Below are 20,215 nucleotides of genomic sequence, written 5' to 3'. Positions count from 1 at the left end.
GCTCTGTTTGGGTGGAGTTCCCCTTTAGGGACTGAAGTTAAAGGAACAGTAACCCTAAAAAATAAAAATGTTTTAAAATAATTAAAATATAATGTACTGTTGCCCTGCACTGGTAAAAGTTGTGTGTTTGCTTCAGAAAGACTACTGTAGTTAATAGAAATAGCTGCTGTGTAGCCATGGGGGCAGCCATTTAAATTGAAAAAAGGAGAAAAGGCACAGGTTACATAAGAAGATAACAGATAAACTGTGTAGAATACAATGGGAATCTGCTACTTATCTGTTATCTGCTTAGTAACCTGTGCCTTTTCTCTTTTTTCAATTTAAATGGCTGCCCCCAGGGCTACACAGCGGGGTATTTATATAAACTATAGTAGGATTTCTGTAGCAAACACCCCAGCTGTACCAGTGCAGGAATGGCTGCCCCCGGGGCTACACAGCGGGGTATTTATATAAACTATAGTAGGATTTCTGTAGCAAACACCCCAGCTGTACCGGTGCAGGAATGGCTGCCCCCGGGGCTACACAGCGGGGTATTTATATAAACTATAGTAGGGTTTCTGTAGCAAACACCCCAGCTGTACCAGTGCAGGAATGGCTGCCCCCGGGGCTACACAGCGGGGTATTTATATAAACTATAGTAGGGTTTCTGTAGCAAACACCCCAGTTGTACCAGTGCAGGAACGGCTTCCCCCGGGGCTACACAGCGGGGTATTTATATAAACTATAGTAGGGTTTCTGTAGCAAACACCCCAGTTGTACCAGTGCAGGAATGGCTGGCCCCGGGGCTACACAGCGGGGTATTTATATAAACTATAGTAGGGTTTCTGTAGCAAACACCCCAGCTGTACCAGTGCAGGAATGGCTGCCCCCGGGGCTACACAGCGGGGTATTTATATAAACTATAGTAGGGTTTCTGTAGCAAACACCCCAGCTGTACCAGTGCAGGAAGGGCTGCCCCCGGGGCTACACAGCGGGGTATTTATATAAACTATAGTAGGGTTTCTGTAGCAAACACCCCAGCTGTACCAGTGCAGGAATGGCTGCCCCCGGGGCTACACAGCGGGGTATTTATATAAACTATAGTAGGGTTTCTGTAGCAAACACCCCAGCTGTACCAGTGCAGGAATGGCTGCCCCCGGGGCTACACAGCGGGGTATTTATATAAACTATAGTAGGGTTTCTGTAGCAAACACCCCAGCTGTACCGGTGCAGGAATGGCTGCCCCCGGGGCTACACAGCGGGGTATTTATATAAACTATAGTAGGGTTTCTGTAGCAAACACCCCAGCTGTACCAGTGCAGGAATGGCTGCCCCCGGGGCTACACAGCGGGGTATTTATATAAACTGTAGTAGGGTTTATGAAGAAAACACCCCAGCTGTACCAGTGCAGGGCAATAGTACATAATATATTAATTATTTTTATACACTTTCATTTTTTGGTGTTACTGTTCCTTTAAACACAAGTCTGAGCGCAGCACAAAGGCGCAGGACAAACGCACTGCCCAGAGACCGCCACCAGGGGGCGCATTTAGCGGCTCTTTGCGATCCACTCTCCTAAACTTGTTTTTGAAGCTATTGTTCCTTTAAGAGACTCTGCAAAACTTTTTCTGACTCCTCCCCGCCCCCGCCCCCGCCCCCTCCTTAGTTTGGCCCCAGGCTGGGTCTGGTGAGAGCAGGAATTCCCTTTCCCAGAGACCGACAGGCTGCAGCTCCTTACCCGTTCCCTGGTTCCGAGGATTCTGACCCGACCCGCGGCGCAAAGAGAGCCTGACCCCCAGCGCAAAGGGAGCCTGACCCACAGCGCAAAGGGAGCCTGATCCACAGAGACTGACCCGCAGCGCAAAGGGAGTCTGACCCACACAGACTGACCCCCAGCGCAAAGGGAGTCTGACCCACAGAGACTGACCCCCAGCGCAAAGGGAGTCTGACCCACAGAGACTGACCCCCAGCGCAAAGGGAGTCTGACCCACAGAGACTGACCCCCAGCGCAAAGGGAGTCTGACCCACAGAGACTGACCCCCAGCGCAAAGGGAGTCTGACCCACAGAGACTGACCCGCAGCGCAAAGAGTGCGTGACCCGCTACAGAACGTCCCACATTGGAGGGTCCTACAGGGAGCTCCGCTGGGGACAAGGGGGGCTAAGGGATAGCTGATTGCCCCCCTAGCACCCAGCATGCGTACTGAGGCCGGGCTCTGGGCTAGTACTTACCCCTTCTGACTTGCCCCCCACCCCAAGCCACACCATGAAGGTCCCGTTGCTCGCCGTGCTGCTGCTGGGTGCTGCCTGCGCCTCTGCCAACTTTATATTCCCATTAAAGGTCTCCCCTGCTGAAATGAAGGGCGCAGTGCCTGTGGCCCCAGTAACCCCCAAGGGTGCGCCTGGGCTTCTCCTGGCATCCGACCCCGGGGGCCAAATAAACTTCTTCTCTATGGTGGACAATCTGGAAGGGGACTCTGGCAGGGGCTACTACTTGGAGTTACTGATTGGCACTCCTCCTCAGAAGGTGAGTGGGCTCTTGTACTGCTGTCTGGCCCCTCTAGCATTGGGCTCTGCACATAGTGGGGCCACATGGAATACTGGGGTGCAGATAGAATAGTCCCCCCTAGTGCCTCACTGACAGGAGGGGGCTGCAGAGAGCACTGTGTTGTACAGCACAATCCCAAGGGGCCATGAGAATATTAAGGAGAGCCAAATGTTATAATGTTATCCATTGGCTTCTGGCTGGACCTCCCTGTGTATAGTAAGGCAGGATAGTGGGGTGGGGGCTTATGGGATAGTGTCTGTATAATGTTGTGTTATCAGGGGAAGGTGTATTTATCAAGGCAATATGACATTGGAGAAAGGTGTAAAATCACTTTTGTGTGTATAGTAAGGCAAAAGGGTTTAGTGAACAGGCTTTAACATGGGACTGTGTGCACAGTAAGCAAGGCTGCATTTGGCAAATAGGACAGTGAGAGTAAGAATAGTAAGCCCAGATGCAAAGGGGCTGAAACTATGGGATAGTGTGTATAGTAAGGCAAGATAATGTCAAGGGCTGTAACTATGGGATAGTGTGTATAGTAAGGCAAGATAATGTCAGGGACTGTTACACTGGGAAAGTGTGTATAGTAAGGCAAGATAATATCAGGGGCTGTTACACTGGGAAAGTGTGTATAGTAAGGCAAGATAATGTCAGGGGCTGTAACTGTGGGATAGTGTGTATAGTAAGGCAAGATAATGTCAGGGGCTGTAACTGTGGGATAGTGTGTATAGTAAGGCAAGATAATGTCAGGGGCTGTAACTGTGGGATAGTGTGTATTATAAGGCAAGATAATGTCAGGGGCTGTAACTGTGGGATAGTGTGTATAGTAAGGCAAGATAATGTCAGGGGCTGTAACTGTGGGATAGTGTGTATTATAAGGCAAGATAATGTCAGGGGCTGTAACTATGGGATAGTGTGTATAGTAAGGCAAGATAATGTCAGGGGCTGTTACACTGGGAAAGTGTGTATAGTAAGGCAAGATGATGTCAGGGGCTGTAACTGTGGGATAGTGTGTATAGTAAGGCAAGATAATGTCAGGGGCTGTTACACTGGGAAAGTGTGTATAGTAAGGCAAGATAATATCAGGGGCTGTTACACTGGGAAAGTGTGTATAGTAAGGCAAGATAATGTCAGGGGCTGTAACTGTGGGATAGTGTGTATAGTAAGGCAAGATAATGTCAGGGGCTGTAACTGTGGGATAGTGTGTATAGTAAGGCAAGATAATGTCAGGGGCTGTAACTGTGGGATAGTGTGTATTATAAGGCAAGATAATGTCAGGGGCTGTAACTGTGGGATAGTGTGTATAGTAAGGCAAGATAATGTCAGGGGCTGTAACTGTGGGATAGTGTGTATTATAAGGCAAGATAATGTCAGGGGCTGTAACTGTGGGATAGTGTGTATAGTAAGGCAAGATAATGTCAGGGGCTGTAACTGTGGGATAGTGAGTATAGTAAGGCAAGATAATGTCAGGGGCTGTAACTGTGGGATAGTGTGTATTATAAGGCAAATGTAATTAATACTTCATACCATGCCTCTTCAATCTGCAGCAGTTGTTAAACTATAACCCACGGATCAGCTGAAGGCTGCTTTATAGTTATATACATAATGTGCCCCCGGTGTATTTAAGTGTATGAGTCTGGGCCGGATAGAGTGGGCTGCCAGCTAGTGCCGAGTGCCCCGTGGGAATAGTGGTACCAGCAGGGATCGGCCAGCTGGTTATGTTCATGGTTGCTAAAGATACACATAAAGGGAAACATGTAGAAACCCACACGGTGAATACGTTATGGGCAGAGAATCATTAGATGTATGTGCTTCATGGCAGAATGGAAGCTGGTGCAGCCTGCAGCAGGCATACAATGTAATGCTGGGTGCTTAGGGGCAGGACCCTAGTCAGTGTCTGTGATTAGGTGCAAAGGGTGCCATGTAAATGTGTCTCTGTGGGTTCCTTTGAGCGGACCCCCAACAAATACATTCCCAAATTTTCATACCCTCGAGGGGTATTTTCATTTTATAACTCGGCGCTGCCGGAGCTGCCATGTGACTGCACATCACAAGGGATGGGATCCAATTAGCACAGAATGTGTACGTGCTTCATACTGCTATGGGATAAGTGCATGTAAGGGGGGGCAAGGTCACATGATCCCTGTCACATGACTGGGCCCAGTCTGGTTCTGGCCCGTATGGTGCTCACGTGAGTTGGCCTTGAATTGACCGGAGTCTCAGTACAAGTCCAGGCAGAGATTTATTTGGGCGGATTGGCAGGAACATGGGAATCGGATACAATCTCCTTGCCTCGCTATGTCCCGGCACTACTACACACACGGCTATTCCCTGTGTTTGTGTATAGCTGGAGAGATCTGCTGCACTCATTAGGCCAGCTCCCCAAGCCAGTGGATCTTATAGAGCTTAACACTTTCTCCACTACATCCCCAGCCCAAGACTTTTGGGGTGTTATCTGTGTTGTGACAGGTACAACGTTAGATCTAGGTCTAGTATCCCATGGCAACAAGGTAGCATTTATCACATACAAGAATTTGTTTGGTTATTGGCCGAGAGACTCTGCCCCTGCGTCTTGCTGTACTGACCTGCTGCCTGGGCACTTACACAGCCCTACTGATCACTGCTAGAAGGTATTTTCCCATAATCCGTGTGTTTGCTTGGTGCAATCCCGGGAATGGCCTGAGGCTGCCTATAGTATCTGCCTATAGTATCTGCCTATAGTATCTGCCTATAGTATCCCCCCCCCCCAGGGAAAGCAGCTTGGGGCTGAGCTCTCCGCTCATTGGCCTAGATGTGTATGTATAATATCTGCTTGGAACTTGGTACATAATTAGGGAAAGCCATAATAACATGTTTACTTTGCCTTTAAAATCCTTTTTTCTTTTTTTCTTTTTTCTTTAACCCTTTGTTGATTTCTACATTCAGTACTTGCATGATTGGATTATAACAGGGGCCTATGCAGTCCTGTTGAAAGAGGATCTCATCCACGACTTGTCCAGTAGATAACTTGCCCAATAGATAGCTGGCCGGGTATTGGTCAGGCAGGCCATTTTGGCCTCTCTAGTGGGAAGTGAGCGGGCCTGTGTATGGACATAAACCAAAGTTACCTGCCTGGCTCCCCTAACTTCACATCCCTTTTGTCCAGCCGTACCTTCACGAGTCCTTTTGTATTTGACTGGCCAATTGCAGTGACTTCAACCTCTGCTGTACTCGATAGGCCAGCCACAAATTTATTCCCTGTTCAAGTGATACAGGAAGTTAAATAGAGCCGACAGCTAAATTCCAACTTCCTATCTCTAAACCAGCTCAGCAGGAACAGCAGCAACGTAACTAGTACTGTAATGAACTGACTGGTAGTGTTATTTTCTGTTATTTCCTTAACACACACCTGGGGCTTAACCAGTACTACAGCCCTTAGCCTACATGTATAGTGCGGTTAGTCCTTTTGTACCTACTGGTCTGCTTTCCCCTCAAGAAGTAGTAAAGCCTAAAGGGTCTAGTAACCCATAGCAACCATTCATATTTTAAAAGAGAAAGCCAGTTTAACCTGCATATCTGCAGTGTTTTTGGACTATGAACCAGCAGCTGAACTTGGGGGGCACAGTGGAGGCATTTGTCTGTGTAAAGGGGTATGGTGAGGCCTAGCCAGGGCTGAGGGTAGGTGTACTTTGCAGGCGCTGTTATACAGATAGCTAGAATCTCAGCCATAAAGCAGGGCAGGACTGCTGCTTACAATGGGGGGATCAGATAGGATCTGTGCCACTGTGACAGAATGCTCTGTTATACAGATAGCTAGAATCTCAGCCATAAAGCAGGGCAGGACTGCTGCTTACAATGGGGGGGGGGGGGGGGGGGGGGGGGTCAGAGAGGATCTGTGCCACATCACATTTAAAAGGAATTGCTTTATATACAGGTCCTTTTCAAAAAATTAGCATATTGTGATAAAGTTCATTATTTTCTGTAATGTACTGATAAACATTAGACTTTCATATATTTTAGATTCATTACACACAACTGAAGTAGTTCAAGCCTTTTCTTGTTTTAATATTGATGATTGTGGCATACAGCTCATGAAAACCCAAAATTCCTATCTCAAAAAATTAGCATATCATGAAAAGGTTCTCTAAACGAGCTATTAACCTAATCATCTGAATCAACAAATTAACTCTAAAAACCTGCAAAAGATTCCTGAGGCTTTTAAAAACTCCCAGCCTGGTTCATTACTCAAAACCGCAATCATGGGTAAGACTGCCGACCTGACTGCTGCCCAGAAGGCCATCATTGACACCCTCAAGCAAGAGGGTAAGACACAGAAAGAAAATTTCTGAACAAATAGGCTGTTCCCAGAGTGCTGTATCAAGGCACCTCAGTGGGAAGTCTGTGGGAAGGAAAAAGTGTGGCAGAAAATGCTGCACAACGAGAAGAGGTGACTGGGCCCTGAGGAAGATTGTGGAGAAGGACCGATTCCTGACCTTGGGGGACCTGCGGAAGCAGTGGACTGAGTCTGGAGTAGAAACATCCAGAGCCACCGTGTACAGGCGCGTGCAGGAATGGGCTACAGGTGCCGCATTCCCCAGGTCAAGCCACTTTTGAACCAGAAACAGCGGCAGAAGCGCCTGACCTGGGCTACAGAGAAGCAGCACTGGACTGTTGCTCAGTGGTCCAAAGTATGTCATTCGGAAATCAAGGTGCCAGAGTCTGGAGGAAGACTGGGGAGAGGGAAATGCCAAAATGCCTGAAGTCCAGTGTCAAGTACCCACAGTCAGTGATGGTCTGGGGTGCCATGTCAGTTGCTGGTGTTGGGCCACTGTGTTTTATCAAGGGCAGGGTCAATGCAGCTAGCTATCAGGAGATTTTGGAGCACTTCATGCTTCCATCTGCTGAAAAGCTTTATGGAGATGAAGATTTCATTTTTCAGCACGACCTGGCACCTGCTCACAGTGCCAAAACCACTGGTAAATGGTTTACTGACCATGGTATTACTGTGGCTCAATTGGCCTGCCAACTCTCCTGACCTGAACCCCATAGAGATTCTGTGGGATATTGTGAAGAGAAAGTTGAGAGACACAAGACCCAACACTCTGGATGAGCTTAAGGCCGCTATTGAAGCATCCTGGGCCTCCATAACACCTGAGCAGTGCCACAGGCTGATTGCCTCCATGCCACGCCACATTGAAGCAGTCATTTCTGCAAAAGGATTCCCGACCAAGTATTGAGTGCATAACTGAACATAATTATTTGAAGGTTGACTTTTTTTGTATTAAAAACACTTTTCTTTTATTGGGCGGATGAAATATGCTAATTTTTTGAGATAGGAATTTTGGGTTTTCATGAGCTGTATGCCACAATCATCAATATTAAAACAAGAAAAGGCTTGAACTACTTCAGTTGTGTGTAATGAATCTAAAATATATGAAAGTCTAATGTTTATCAGTACATTACAGAAAATAATGAACTTTATCACAATATGCTAATTTTTTGAAAAGGACCTGTATATATATAATGATTATTTGCTTTTGGAAACCTTATGTATCTCTATACACACCTGTTGTTGCTCAGTTACACACCCATTACACAGGCAGGAATGACACAGCTCTGAGCTGATCCCACACAACAAACAAATGACACTAAAATGGACTTTGCTTTATTTTTTACATAAATGGGTTGTTCACCTTTAGTAGGATGTAGAGCATAATATTCTGAGACAATTTGCAGTTGGTCTTCATTTTTTATTATTTGTAGTTTGTTTGTTTTTAAACTTTTTGTTTATCAACTCTTCAGTTTGGAGTTTCAGCAGGTATCTGGTTGCTAGGATTCAAATGACCTTAGCAACCAAGGAGTGGTCTGAGTGAGAGGCTGGGAGAGGGGCTGAATAGGAAAATAAGTTATAAAAAGTAACAATAACACTGGAGCCTCACAGAGCAATAGTTTTTTTGGCTGCCGGGGTCAGTGACCCCCGTTGGAAATCTGCAAAGAGATAGAAGACAAAAACTATAAAAAATAAATAATGAAGACCAGTTGAAAAGTTGCTTAGAACTGGCCATTCTATAACATACTAAAAAAGTTTACTCAAAGGTAACCCCCCCATTAATTTTGGAAAATTTTATTAATATTCCATGTGAAAAGTGATGTCATAAATGGGCGGAGTTTACTTAGCAACTCACAGAATGAGGGTTCTAACAAGTAGATCATGCATTTGCTCTCACTATGTCATGTGACTGAGGACCATGTGACCAGGGACCATGTGACGCCAGACAGTTCCTCCTTTGAGCTTTATTCCCAGCAGTAGAGCTATGGGAGGATAAAGGGGCCATACCCACTCCCAGACTGGCATGTACCCCTGTTTTTGTGATTTGAATGGCCCTAGGGCCAAAGGATCAGATTAGCCCAACATTGCCAAATCTAGGGGGCCATATCCGGTCATGATCTGTTCATTTGGTAACCTCTTCAATCTAGAAGATTTTATAATGTATGGCCAGCTTAATAGGGTTGAGTTAACCTTTAGTATAATGTAGAGAGTGATATTCTGAGGCAATTTGCAATTGGTCTTCATTTTTATTTTTGCCGTTTTTTAGTTATTTCACTTCTTGTGGAGCAGCTCTCCATTTCTGAGTTTCAGCAGCTATCTGGTTGCTAGGGTCCAAATGACCAGCCAGGATGGGGTTTGAATGAGAGACTTATGAATAGGAGAGGGGCTGAATGGAAAAATAAGCTATAAAAAGTAAAAAAAAAAAATTATAGCCTCACAAAGCAGTAGCTTTTTGGTTGCTGGAGTCAGTGACCCCAATTTGAAAGCTGTAAAGAGTTAGTAGTAAGTAGAAGGGAAATAATGTAAGGCACCCTATTAGTCAAGAAGGCACCCTATTAATCAAAAAGGCACCCTATTAAGCAAAAAGGCACCCTATTAAGCAAAATGGCACCCTATTAAGCAAAAAGGCACCCTATTAGCCAAAAAGGAACCCTATTAAAAAGGCACCCTATGGGGCAGGAAGGCACCCTATGGGGCAAGAAGGCACCCTATTGGGCAAGAAGGCACTACATAGAAGCCAGGGGAAAGCAAAGTAAGCTGCTCATTCAGATACAAAGCCACCTCCATTGCTGATGTGTTTCTGTACCTGTGGAATGAAAAGGGTTAAATGTAATAAAAGCAGCATTGCAAAGGGTTAAAATACAGGGGCAGGAGTATGACGGGGCAAAGGATTCTCTAGGCAAGGGATATACTAAAGTCCGGAGATTAGAATCACACGCGCTGGCTTTAGGGATATTGTTGGTCCCTGGCTGGACACGTTCTGTGTGTGTGAAAAGAATTCATCCTTGTCGCAGCTACAGGGCAGCTCCACCCCACGTGTATTTATTTAACCGCTTCTTATTGCTCCCCTCCCCCATGGGGTAAGATACAAAAGCAGAGAGGCCAACTAAATACCCCAGTGCCACCATACAGAGCCTTGCTGTGGTGTCGGTGAGATTATGGGGGTTGTAGTTCAACATCGCCCGCAGAGAAGCTGTTTAGACGTCCCTATCATGGCAGTACAAGTGAAGGGGAAAGCGATTCTTATTCCCAGTGCACCTAGTGGGGTCTGACCTCTGACTGGGCCACTAGTCCACGCTAAGTCCCACGGATAAACAAGCAATTAGTGTAGGCGCTCACACCCCGGGCATGTCCTGCTAATGAGCAGCTGTAGTACATGTGAACTGCTTGTGAGCCTATCACTGTGCTCCTAATGTGGAACTAAAGCCCCGACTTAGCTTTGTATTCATTGGCTGCTTGTATGGCAGGGGGCTGCTGTGACGGTTCCCATAGGGGCAAATACCTCATTGTCTTCATTGCCCCAGGCATGGGCAGTTCCCTAGGAGAATACAGGCTGCATGTATAAAGCTTAGGGGCCTATTAATTGTGCTAAATTTGCCAAAAAAACCCAGTGTAAAACGCTGTGTAAAATAAATGGTGAATTTCACCGTCCGAACGCCAGGTTTATGCAAGTTTTGGTGTAAACAAAAATGATGCTGTTTGTATACGTGGTGAGGCCTGGGGATGTGTGGCGAGTTTTGTCATCGTTTGTTTACGCAGCATAATAAATGGATTCCTCGGGCTGTTGCCCCGCGCACAGATTAGTCGCCCGTGATAGATCTTCGGGCGACTAATCTCTCATTTATACTTTTCAATCGGCAAAGGGAATCGCTGGTGGAAGGCCTACACATCGCTTTGGTTTTCCGAAGTCTCCCAAAGTTGCAACTTCAGAAAACTGAAGCAGCGCGTAGACCTAACGTGGCGACTAATCTCTGCGTGGGACGTCGGCCTTAGCCTGGCTCCTGTGGATTCCTCTAGCATGCTGAGTGTCCCAGCTGGCACTAGTGGGGCTTATTTATAAACACTGGGCAAATTTACACCTGGGCAGTAACCCATAGCAACCAATAAGCAATTAGCTTTTTTCAGCCAGCTGCAAGTTGAACAATTAAAACAAACATCTGATTGGGCGCAAATTTGCCCAGTGTTTAAAAATGACCCCCAGTGTCTTTGTGGCTACATTAGTGCCTTAGGGTGGGTCACCTTTCAAGATAAGTTTTGGTATGTTATAGAATGTCCTATTCCTAGCAGCTTTGCAATTGGTCTTCCTTATTTATTCTTTATGGTTTTTGAATTATTTGACTACTACTTCGACATCTTTCCAGCATTCAAATAGGGGGTCACGGACCCCATCAGCCAAATAAACTCCTGCTCTTTAAGGCTGGAATTTTATTTGTATTGTTACATTTTATTCCTTATCTTTCTGTTCAGTCCCTCTTCTAATCATATTCCAGTCTTTCATTCACACCACTGCCTGGTTGCTAAGGCAAACAAGACCCTTGCAACCAGATAGCTGCTGAAACAAAAGCTACATAACTGAAAAACTGCAAAAAAAAAAATATAAACTGAAGACCAATTGCAAATAGTCTCAGAATATCATTGCATAATACTATAAGTTAATTTCAAGGTGAACTTTCCCTTTAAGCAGGGGTTTTGTTCTGGAATTTTAATACAGGGTCTGTGGGGCTAATTGCCGGTGTGGCCGGGCCGTGGTTGGGTTTGTTATATTGAGGAGGTGCCACGCGGCGCACTTTCCTGCCGTCACTCGTCACTGTGTCGCTTACGCTTTTGTGTACACAATGATGGCTCTGGGGGTGACCGAGGCGATAAGGATTTTCTCTCTCAGTGATTTTCTTTGTTGGAAGGAACTCGCCCGTCCTCACCCCTGTCATGGGATCCCATGTGGCTAATTCACGGGTTTATCAGCTGATGAGGATTTTAGACGTCTCCCCCCCCCCAGGCGCCCAGTAGGGACGTATTATGGAGGATCCGTGGAAATTCAGAGATTCCCTGCCCCTTTATTCACTGTATATGCAGGTCTGTCTGCTGACCTGGGAGCCCCATTTGTTTCATTGAGCAGTACTGTATCTCACCATTATTACAAACTAATAATATTATTTAATAATTACACTCAGGAGGGACAGGCATTATAAAAAGCATCACTCTGTCTAGCCCCTCCTCCTTAGCCCATGATTCTGTGCAGAGCACTGACCCAGTAGAACCAGATGGAATTGGATCAGGAGCTACCTGTGCCTGTATAGCTTTTAGGGCAAAAAATAACGTTTACATAGAACCGACTGCTCTGGGAACTGCTAATGGCTGAATGTCAGTCTGTTACATATAAAGGGGAGCGACTCCCTTAACAATGCTCCGTCCCTTCTAGGGGAATAACGCGCGAATAGAATACTCGCACGGGGGAACAAGCTCTGACAGTGCCGGGCGTGTAGATTGTAATCTCATCTGTTGATTTTGACTTTTGCACGTTGACTTGGAAAGTACAAAATGGGAACAAAATGTCTGTGTGAGATTTGTGATTAAGTAGAATTAGAGAATTGATCCAGCAATGTTTATATGGTCACAGAACCCCTCAGTGACTGCTAATATCCTTATCATTTACAGTAGGGGGTACATTATCCCTTATAATACATGAGTGATACTCAGAGTTCCCTGTATAACTCAGCCTGCAGCCTTGTGCCTTTATATGGGCACAGAACCCCTCAGTGACTGCTAATATCCTTATCATTTACAGTAGGGGGTACATTATCCCTTATAATACATGAGTGATACTCAGAGTTCCCGGTATAACTCAGCCTGCAGCCTTGTGCCTTTATATGGGCACAGAACCCCTCAGTGACTGCTAATATCCTTATCATTTACAGTAGGGGGTACATTATCCCTTATAATACATGAGTGATACTCAGAGTTCCCTGTATAACTCAGCCTGCAGCCTTGTGCCTTTATATGGGGGGCACAGAACCCCTCAGTGACTGCTAATATCCTTATCATTTACAGTAGGGGGTACATTATCCCTTATAATACATGAGTGATACTCAGAGTTCCCTGTATAACTCAGCCTGCAGCCTTGTGCCTTTATATGGTCACAGAACCCCTCAGTGACTGCTAATATCCTTATCATTTACAGTAGGGGGTACATTATCCCTTATAATACATGAGTGATACTCAGAGTTCCCTGTATAACTCAGCCTGCAGCCTTGTGCCTTTATATGGTCACAGAACCCCTCAGTGACTGCTAATATCCTTATCATTTACAGTAGGGGGTACATTATCCCTTATAATACATGAGTGATACTCAGAGTTCCCTGTATAACTCAGCCTGCAGCCTTGTGCCTTTATATGGTCACAGAACCCCTCAGTGACTGCTAATATCCTTATCATTTACAGTAGGGGGTACATTATCCCTTATAATACATGAGTGATACTCAGAGTTCCCTGTATAACTCAGCCTGCAGCCTTGTGCCTTTATATGGGCACAGAACCCCTCAGTGACTGCTAATATCCTTATCATTTACAGTAGGGGGTACATTATCCCTTATAATACATGAGTGATACTCAGAGTTCCCTGTATAACTCAGCCTGCAGCCTTGTGCCTTTATATGGGCACAGAACCCCTCAGTGACTGCTAATATCCTTATCATTTACAGTAGGGGGTACATTATCCCTTATAATACATGAGTGATACTCAGAGTTCCCTGTATAACTCAGCCTGCAGCCTTGTGCCTTTATATGGGCACAGAACCCCTCAGTGACTTCTATTTGGAAAATAAAGGGATAAATGGAATAAGAATGATATTATATCTAACACAATTGTAGATCTCTCATTGCCATTATAATTGTTACTATTACATTTCTAAAGAGCCTACAGATTTTGCAGTGCTGGTATATTTGCTCTTATTTACAGACCCTCATTGCCAAGGCCAAATGCCCAATATCTGTTATTGTGTGAAATTCATCACATGGGCCCACGGCCCCTACTGAATATAATGTAACATTCCTCATCTGCTCTGAGCTCTAACACCTACCTTCTAAATTGTGCTGTTATTCATGAAGCCCTGTATTGTGTATGTACATGTGTGTCACCCTCCCCGCTAAGGGGGATCCGTAGCCCCCCCCCCCCTTAGCTTTTATACCCCAAGTGTTGGAGGAGGATCTATAAAGGCTCTTATATCACTAGGGTTGCCAGTCGCCCAGATATTTCAGCAGCATAGCTGGAAAAATAGCAGCCAGGGCCAGACCCGGAACAGGTATTACGGAAAGGCCATTTCCTATAGACTCCGTTATAAGCAAATAATTCTAATTTTTAAAATGTTTCCCTTTTCTCTAATAATAAAACAGTACCTGTACTTGATCTCAACTAAGATATAATTACCCCTTATTGGGGCAGAACAGCCCTATTGGGTTTATTTAATGGTTAAATGATTCCCTTTTCTCTGTAATAATAAAACAGTACCTGTACTTGATCCCAACTAAGATATAATTACCCCTTATTGGGGGCAGAACAGCCCTATTGGGTTTATTTAATGGTTAAATGATTCCCTTTTCTCTGTAATAATAAAACAGTACCTGTACTTGATCCCAACTAAGATATAATTACCCCTTATTGGGGCAGAACAGCCCTATTGGGTTTATTTAATGGTTAAATGATTCCCTTTTCTCTGTAATAATAAAACAGTACCTGTACTTGATCCCAACTAAGATATAATTACCCCTTATTGGGGGCAGAACAGCCCTATTGGGTTTATTTAATGGTTAAATGATTCCCTTTTCTCTGTAATAATAAAACAGTACCTGTACTTGATCCCAACTAAGATATAATTACCCCTTATTGGGGGCAGAACAGCCCTATTGGGTTTATTTAATGGTTAAATGATTCCCTTTTCTCTGTAATAATAAAACAGTACCTGTACTTGATCCCAACTAAGATATAATTACCCCTTATTGGGGGCAGAACAGCCCTATTGGGTTTATTTAATGGTTAAATGATTCCCTTTTCTCTGTAATAATAAAACAGTACCTGTACTTGATCCCAACTAAGATATAATTACCCCTTATTGGGGGCAGAACAGCCCTATTGGGTTTATTTCATGGTTAAATGATTCCCTTTTCTCTGTAATAATAAAACAGTACCTGTACTTGATCCCAACTAAGATATAATTACCCCTTATTGGGGCAGAACAGCCCTATTGGGATTAAATGATGTTTAAATGATTTTATAGTAGACTTAAGGTATGGAGATCCAAATTATGGAAACATCTTTTATCCGGAAAGCCCCAGGTCCCAAGCATTCTGGATAACAGGTCCCGTACCTGTATTACAGATTTACTGGCAAGGTCCTTGCTGGTAAATTTGTAATCTTGAATGTTCTGCCTCTTACCCCAATCCTACCCCCACTCCTCCTCCATTCCACCCCCACTCCTCCTCCATCCTACCCCCATTCCTCCTCCATCCTACCCCCACTCCTCCTCTATCCCACCCCCACTCCTCCTCTATCCCACCCCCACTCCTCCTCCATTCCACCCCCATTCCTCCTCCATCCTACCCCCACTCCTCCTCTATCCCACCCCCACTCCTCCTCCATTCCACCCCCATTCCTCCTCCATCCTACCCCCACTCCTCCTCTATCCCACCCCCACTCCTCCTCCATTCCACCCCCATTCCTCCCCATCCTACCCCCACTCCTCCTCTATCCCACCCCCACTCCTCCTCTATCCCACCCCCACTCCTCCTCCATTCCACCCCCATTCCTCCTCCATCCTACCCCCACTCCTCCTCCATCCTACCCCCACTCCTCCTCTATCCCACCCCCACTCCTCCTCTATCCTACCCCCATTCCTCCTCTATCCTACCCCCATTCCTCCTCTATCCCACCCCCACTCCTCCTCTATCCCACCCCCACTCCTCCTCTATCCCACCCCCACTCCTCCTCCATCCCACCCCCACTCCTCCTCCATCCCACCCCCACTCCTCCTCCATCCCACCCATTACCTCTTCCACCTTGCAGCTCCCTCCGGTTTTCCAACAGTAGAAGCTCAGCCCCCCCTCTGTGTCATAGCCCCGCCCCCTCTACACCATAGCCCCGCTGTTTTTTGTTTCCGCCTCACATCATTGGCCAGTAAGAGGCCACGAAAAAGGTGGTAACCCTTTATATCAACATAGTGGGGTAACTACTCAGCCCCAAGTAAACACCTTCTTGCCCTCTCTCTCTCTATAATTGGATATATACCCGAAGTAGATCTATAGGAACACGTCTTTAACTACATAGCTGTGACTCTCCAGGCACGGCAGAACTACACCCCCCAATGATAATATTATGGTACGGCACAGCCTATCACTAGTGAGGAACCAATAGTCTGGCTGCTGGCCGTGGTGCATACAGTTTGTATTTTTCCATTTATACAAATTGTCGTGTTTTGCTGTTGACTTTCAGCTGAAACATTGGGATTAAGTGAATATACAAAGTCTGGCTTGGTCACTGGCCAACAGAAAGGTTATTCTGAGTTGCCTTATTTTATATGGAATTTTTGTTTTGCCTGTTCCTTATCCAAGGAGGGATTGGGGCCTCGTCGGTTGGAGAATACAAGTTAATGCAGCCGGTACTGACCCAGAGAAGTAATTGCTAGAAAGTTGCAGCCGTCGCCCTTGTGGTCTTTCCAGAATAGGTTGGCGGGAACACCAGGAAGGGCTTAAAATGAACTATAAATATCCAACTGCTCCAATAGCACCGATGTCCATAGGCTCGTATGGAGCTGCAATAAAGGGCCCTGTTGGCTCGAGGTTCCACTTAGTTTGGCCAGAAATGGTTTATAACCACATAAAGGGAAAGGCAGTTTCTATTATAGGAATGGCCAAGCTGAGAGCATTACATTGGAGAAGAGGTGCATTATGGGGGATATGATCAATTAGTATAAGGTAAAGGACACAAGGCTCCTTGTGTTTTGAAGGAGGTTTTATTCTAAAGGAAAACTAAACCCTAAAAACCAGTCTGGCTAGAAATGCAGTGTTTCATATACTGATCTTGCTGTACCAGCCCTGAGGTTCAGCAGCCCAATAATGATCTTGTGATCTTGTTCGGCCATCTTCTGAATGTCAGTGGCACTGCACATGCTCAGTGCGATCTGGGCTGCTGTTGGGAAGCTGAGCTTAGGGGTCGTGGGAAATCATCAAGCAGACGATAAGCTTTGTCTGTCTTAACAGTTGATGCTACAGAGCTGATGATTATTAAATTCTGATGCAGAAAGCATTGGTTCCTGTGCTGCCAAGTAATGTGAATCTGAATTGAATTCTAAGTAGTCTTGTATGCTGGGGATCAGCAGAAGATGGGGGGCTCCTGGGGGCATTTCAGAGGCACTGATCTTCTCTGCTAAAAACCCAAAATATAGTGTATTAATTTTCCTATATCTTTAAGCTTTACTTCTCCTTGTGTAACCCCAAAATCCTGTGTATGAGGCATCCAGGTGACATGTAGGAAGTGCTGAATGGACAGTGAAAGTAATTGTAACTAAAAATCTAATCTGTCAATCATATATTGCCTGCCCCACCTCTTTGCATGGGCTGGTACAGAAACCCAAAATGTAGTGTATTCATTTTCCTATATCTTTAAGCTTTACTTCTCCTTGTGTAACCCCAAAATCTTGTGTATAAGGCATCCAGGTGACATTTAGGAAGTGCTGAATGGACAGTGAAAGTAATTGTAACTAAAAATCTGATCTGTCAATCATATATTGCCTGCCCCGCCTCTATGCCTGCGGCATAGAGGCGGGGCAGGCAATATATGATTGACAGATCAGATTTTAAAATACATTTATTACACATATGGATGATTTAATGTCAAAAAGAATTTGGTTTCCATGTTTAATGTGCAAAGGACTTTTATTATACAGTTTTTTGAGTCTGAGTGAAGGGTCCACCACTGTCTGGTTCTGTGCACTGCTGGTCCTGACCCGTGAAACCATGAGGCAGAAGCCAGCAGAGTAATATACGGATATAGGAATTAAAACAACAGAGGAGAAATAGCTGAGGCCTTCGGAGTGCTCGGGGTATCCGTACAGGCGGCGGGATCTCTGGGAGGGAAGCGGTGCGTGGCGGTGCGTCCCTGCCAGAGAATTTCCAGAAACATATGCTGAAACAGATGAGATCCTTTCTGCCGAACGAAGTGCCAAGAGGACGTGATTAGCAGAACGAGCTCCAATAATAACATGTAATAATTGCAGGCAAAGGCAGCCGAGCCAGGAAGGGACTTAGTATGCAGAGCTCGCAGGCCGCCGCAGCAGATGGCTTTGTAATGTAATTAGGAATCTTTGTGTTAAACGAGGCATTATTTAAATTGGCTGCTAATTTTCCCATCTATTAACCTGCTGAAAAATCTGAGCAGAGAGAGAAAGTTCCCTAAGTGATGTCTGACTGTCGGGGAACCCGCAAACGCTTCTGTTTCCCTCCGCTTCTGTCTATGGCCGGGGCTGGGAGGGGACGAATCTGGGCAGCTCACTGAGGCCCCCCTACAGTTACTTTTCTGACAGCTGCATGGGGATGAACTAGAACACACCAATGGCAGCATAGGGAATGGGCAGGGAATCTGTATCTCAAGCAGTGGGTGGGACTAGAGCCCTCTGATGGGATATTGCAGGGGAGGGGCAGAGAGTCTGTATCTCAAGCAGTGGGTGGGACTAGAACACTCTGATGGGATATTGCAGGGGAGGGGCAGAGAGTCTGTATGTCAAGCAGTGGGTGGGACTAGAACACTCTGATGGCATTGAAGGGGAGGGGCAGAGAGTCTGTATGTCAAGCAGTGGGTAAGACTAGAACACTCTGATGGAATTGCAGGGGAGGGGCAGAGAGTCTGTATCTCAAGCATTGGGTGGGACTAGAACACTCTGATGGGATATTGTAGGGAATGGGCAGGGAATCTGACTAGAACACTCTGTATCTCAAGCAGTGGGTGGGACTAGAACACTCTGATGGGATATTGCAGGGGAGGGGCAGAGAGTCTGTATCTCAAGCAGTGGGTGGGACTAGAACACTCTGATGGGATATTGTAGGGGAGGGGCAGAGAGTCTGTATCTCAAGCAGTGGGTGGGACTAGAACACTCTGATGGGATATTGCAGGGGAGGGGCAGAGAGTCTGTATCTCAAGCAGTGGGTGGGACTAGAACACTCTGATGGGATATTGCAGGGGAGGGGCAGAGAGTCTGTATGTCAAGCAGTGGGTGGGACTAGAACACTCTGATGGCATTGAAGGGGAGGGGCAGAGAGTCTGTATGTCAAGCAGTGGGTAAGACTAGAACACTCTGATGGAATTGCAGGGGAGGGGCAGAGAGTCTGTATCTCAAGCATTGGGTGGGACTAGAACACTCTGATGGGATATTGTAGGGAATGGGCAGGGAATCTGACTAGAACACTCTGTATCTCAAGCAGTGGGTGGGACTAGAACACTCTGATGGGATATTGCAGGGGAGGGGCAGAGAGTCTGTATCTCAAGCAGTGGGTGGGACTAGAACACTCTGATGGGATATTGTAGGGGAGGGGCAGAGAGTCTGTATCTCAAGCAGTGGGTGGGACTAGAACACTCTGATGGGATATTGCAGGGGAGGGGCAAAAAGTGTATTTCAAGCAGTGGGTGGGACTAGAACACTCTGATGGGATATTGCAGGGGAGGGGCAAAAAGTCTGTATTTCAAGCAGTGGGTGGGACTAGAACACTCTGATGGGATATTGTAGGGGAGGGGCAGAGAGTCTGTATCTCAAGAAGTGGGTGGGACTAGAACACTCTGATGGGATATTGTAGGGGAGGGGCAGAGAGTCTGTATCTCAAGAAGTGGGTGGGACTAGAACACTCTGATGGGATATTACAGGGGAGGGGCAGAGAGTCTGTATCTCAAGCAGTGGGTGGGACTAGAACACTCTGATGGGATATTGCAGGGGAGGGGCAGAGAGTCTGTATCTCAAGCAGTGGGTGGGACTAGAACACTCTGATGGGATATTGCAGGGGAGAGGCAGAGAGTCTGTATGTCAAGCAGTGGGTGGGACTAGAACAATCTGATGGCATTGAAGGGGAGGGGCAGAGAGTTTGTATGTCAAGCAGTGGGTGAGACTAGAACACTCTGATGGAATTGCAGGGGAGGGGCAGAGAGTCTGTATCTCAAGCATTGGGTGGGACTAGAACACTCTGATGGGATATTGTAGGGAATGGGCAGGGAATCTGACTAGAACACTCTGTATCTCAAGCAGTGGGTGGGACTAGAACACTCTGATGGGATATTGCAGGGGAGGGGCAGAGAGTCTGTATCTCAAGCAGTGGGTGGGACTAGAACACTCTGATGGGATATTGTAGGGGA

At 46.1% G+C, this 20,215-nt stretch overlaps 1 protein-coding gene across 1 annotated transcript in view; it reads left to right on the top strand.

Annotated features, from left to right (window-relative positions):
- Positions 1 to 1,702: 1,702 nt before the first annotated feature.
- The window catches only part of bace2 (beta-secretase 2), a 45,451-nt gene continuing 26,938 nt past the window's right edge, over positions 1,703 to 20,215 (top strand). Inside the window, 1 exon segment of the mRNA NM_001142118.1 lies at positions 1,703 to 2,504. Within this exon segment, the coding sequence (NP_001135590.1) occupies positions 2,244 to 2,504 (261 nt within the window). The 5' untranslated portion in view covers positions 1,703 to 2,243.

This window comes from Xenopus tropicalis, chromosome 2 (assembly GCF_000004195.4).
Source record: "Xenopus tropicalis strain Nigerian chromosome 2, UCB_Xtro_10.0, whole genome shotgun sequence".
Lineage (NCBI taxonomy): Eukaryota > Metazoa > Chordata > Amphibia > Anura > Pipidae > Xenopus > Xenopus tropicalis.
This window is presented reverse-complemented; position numbering and strand designations above follow the sequence as displayed.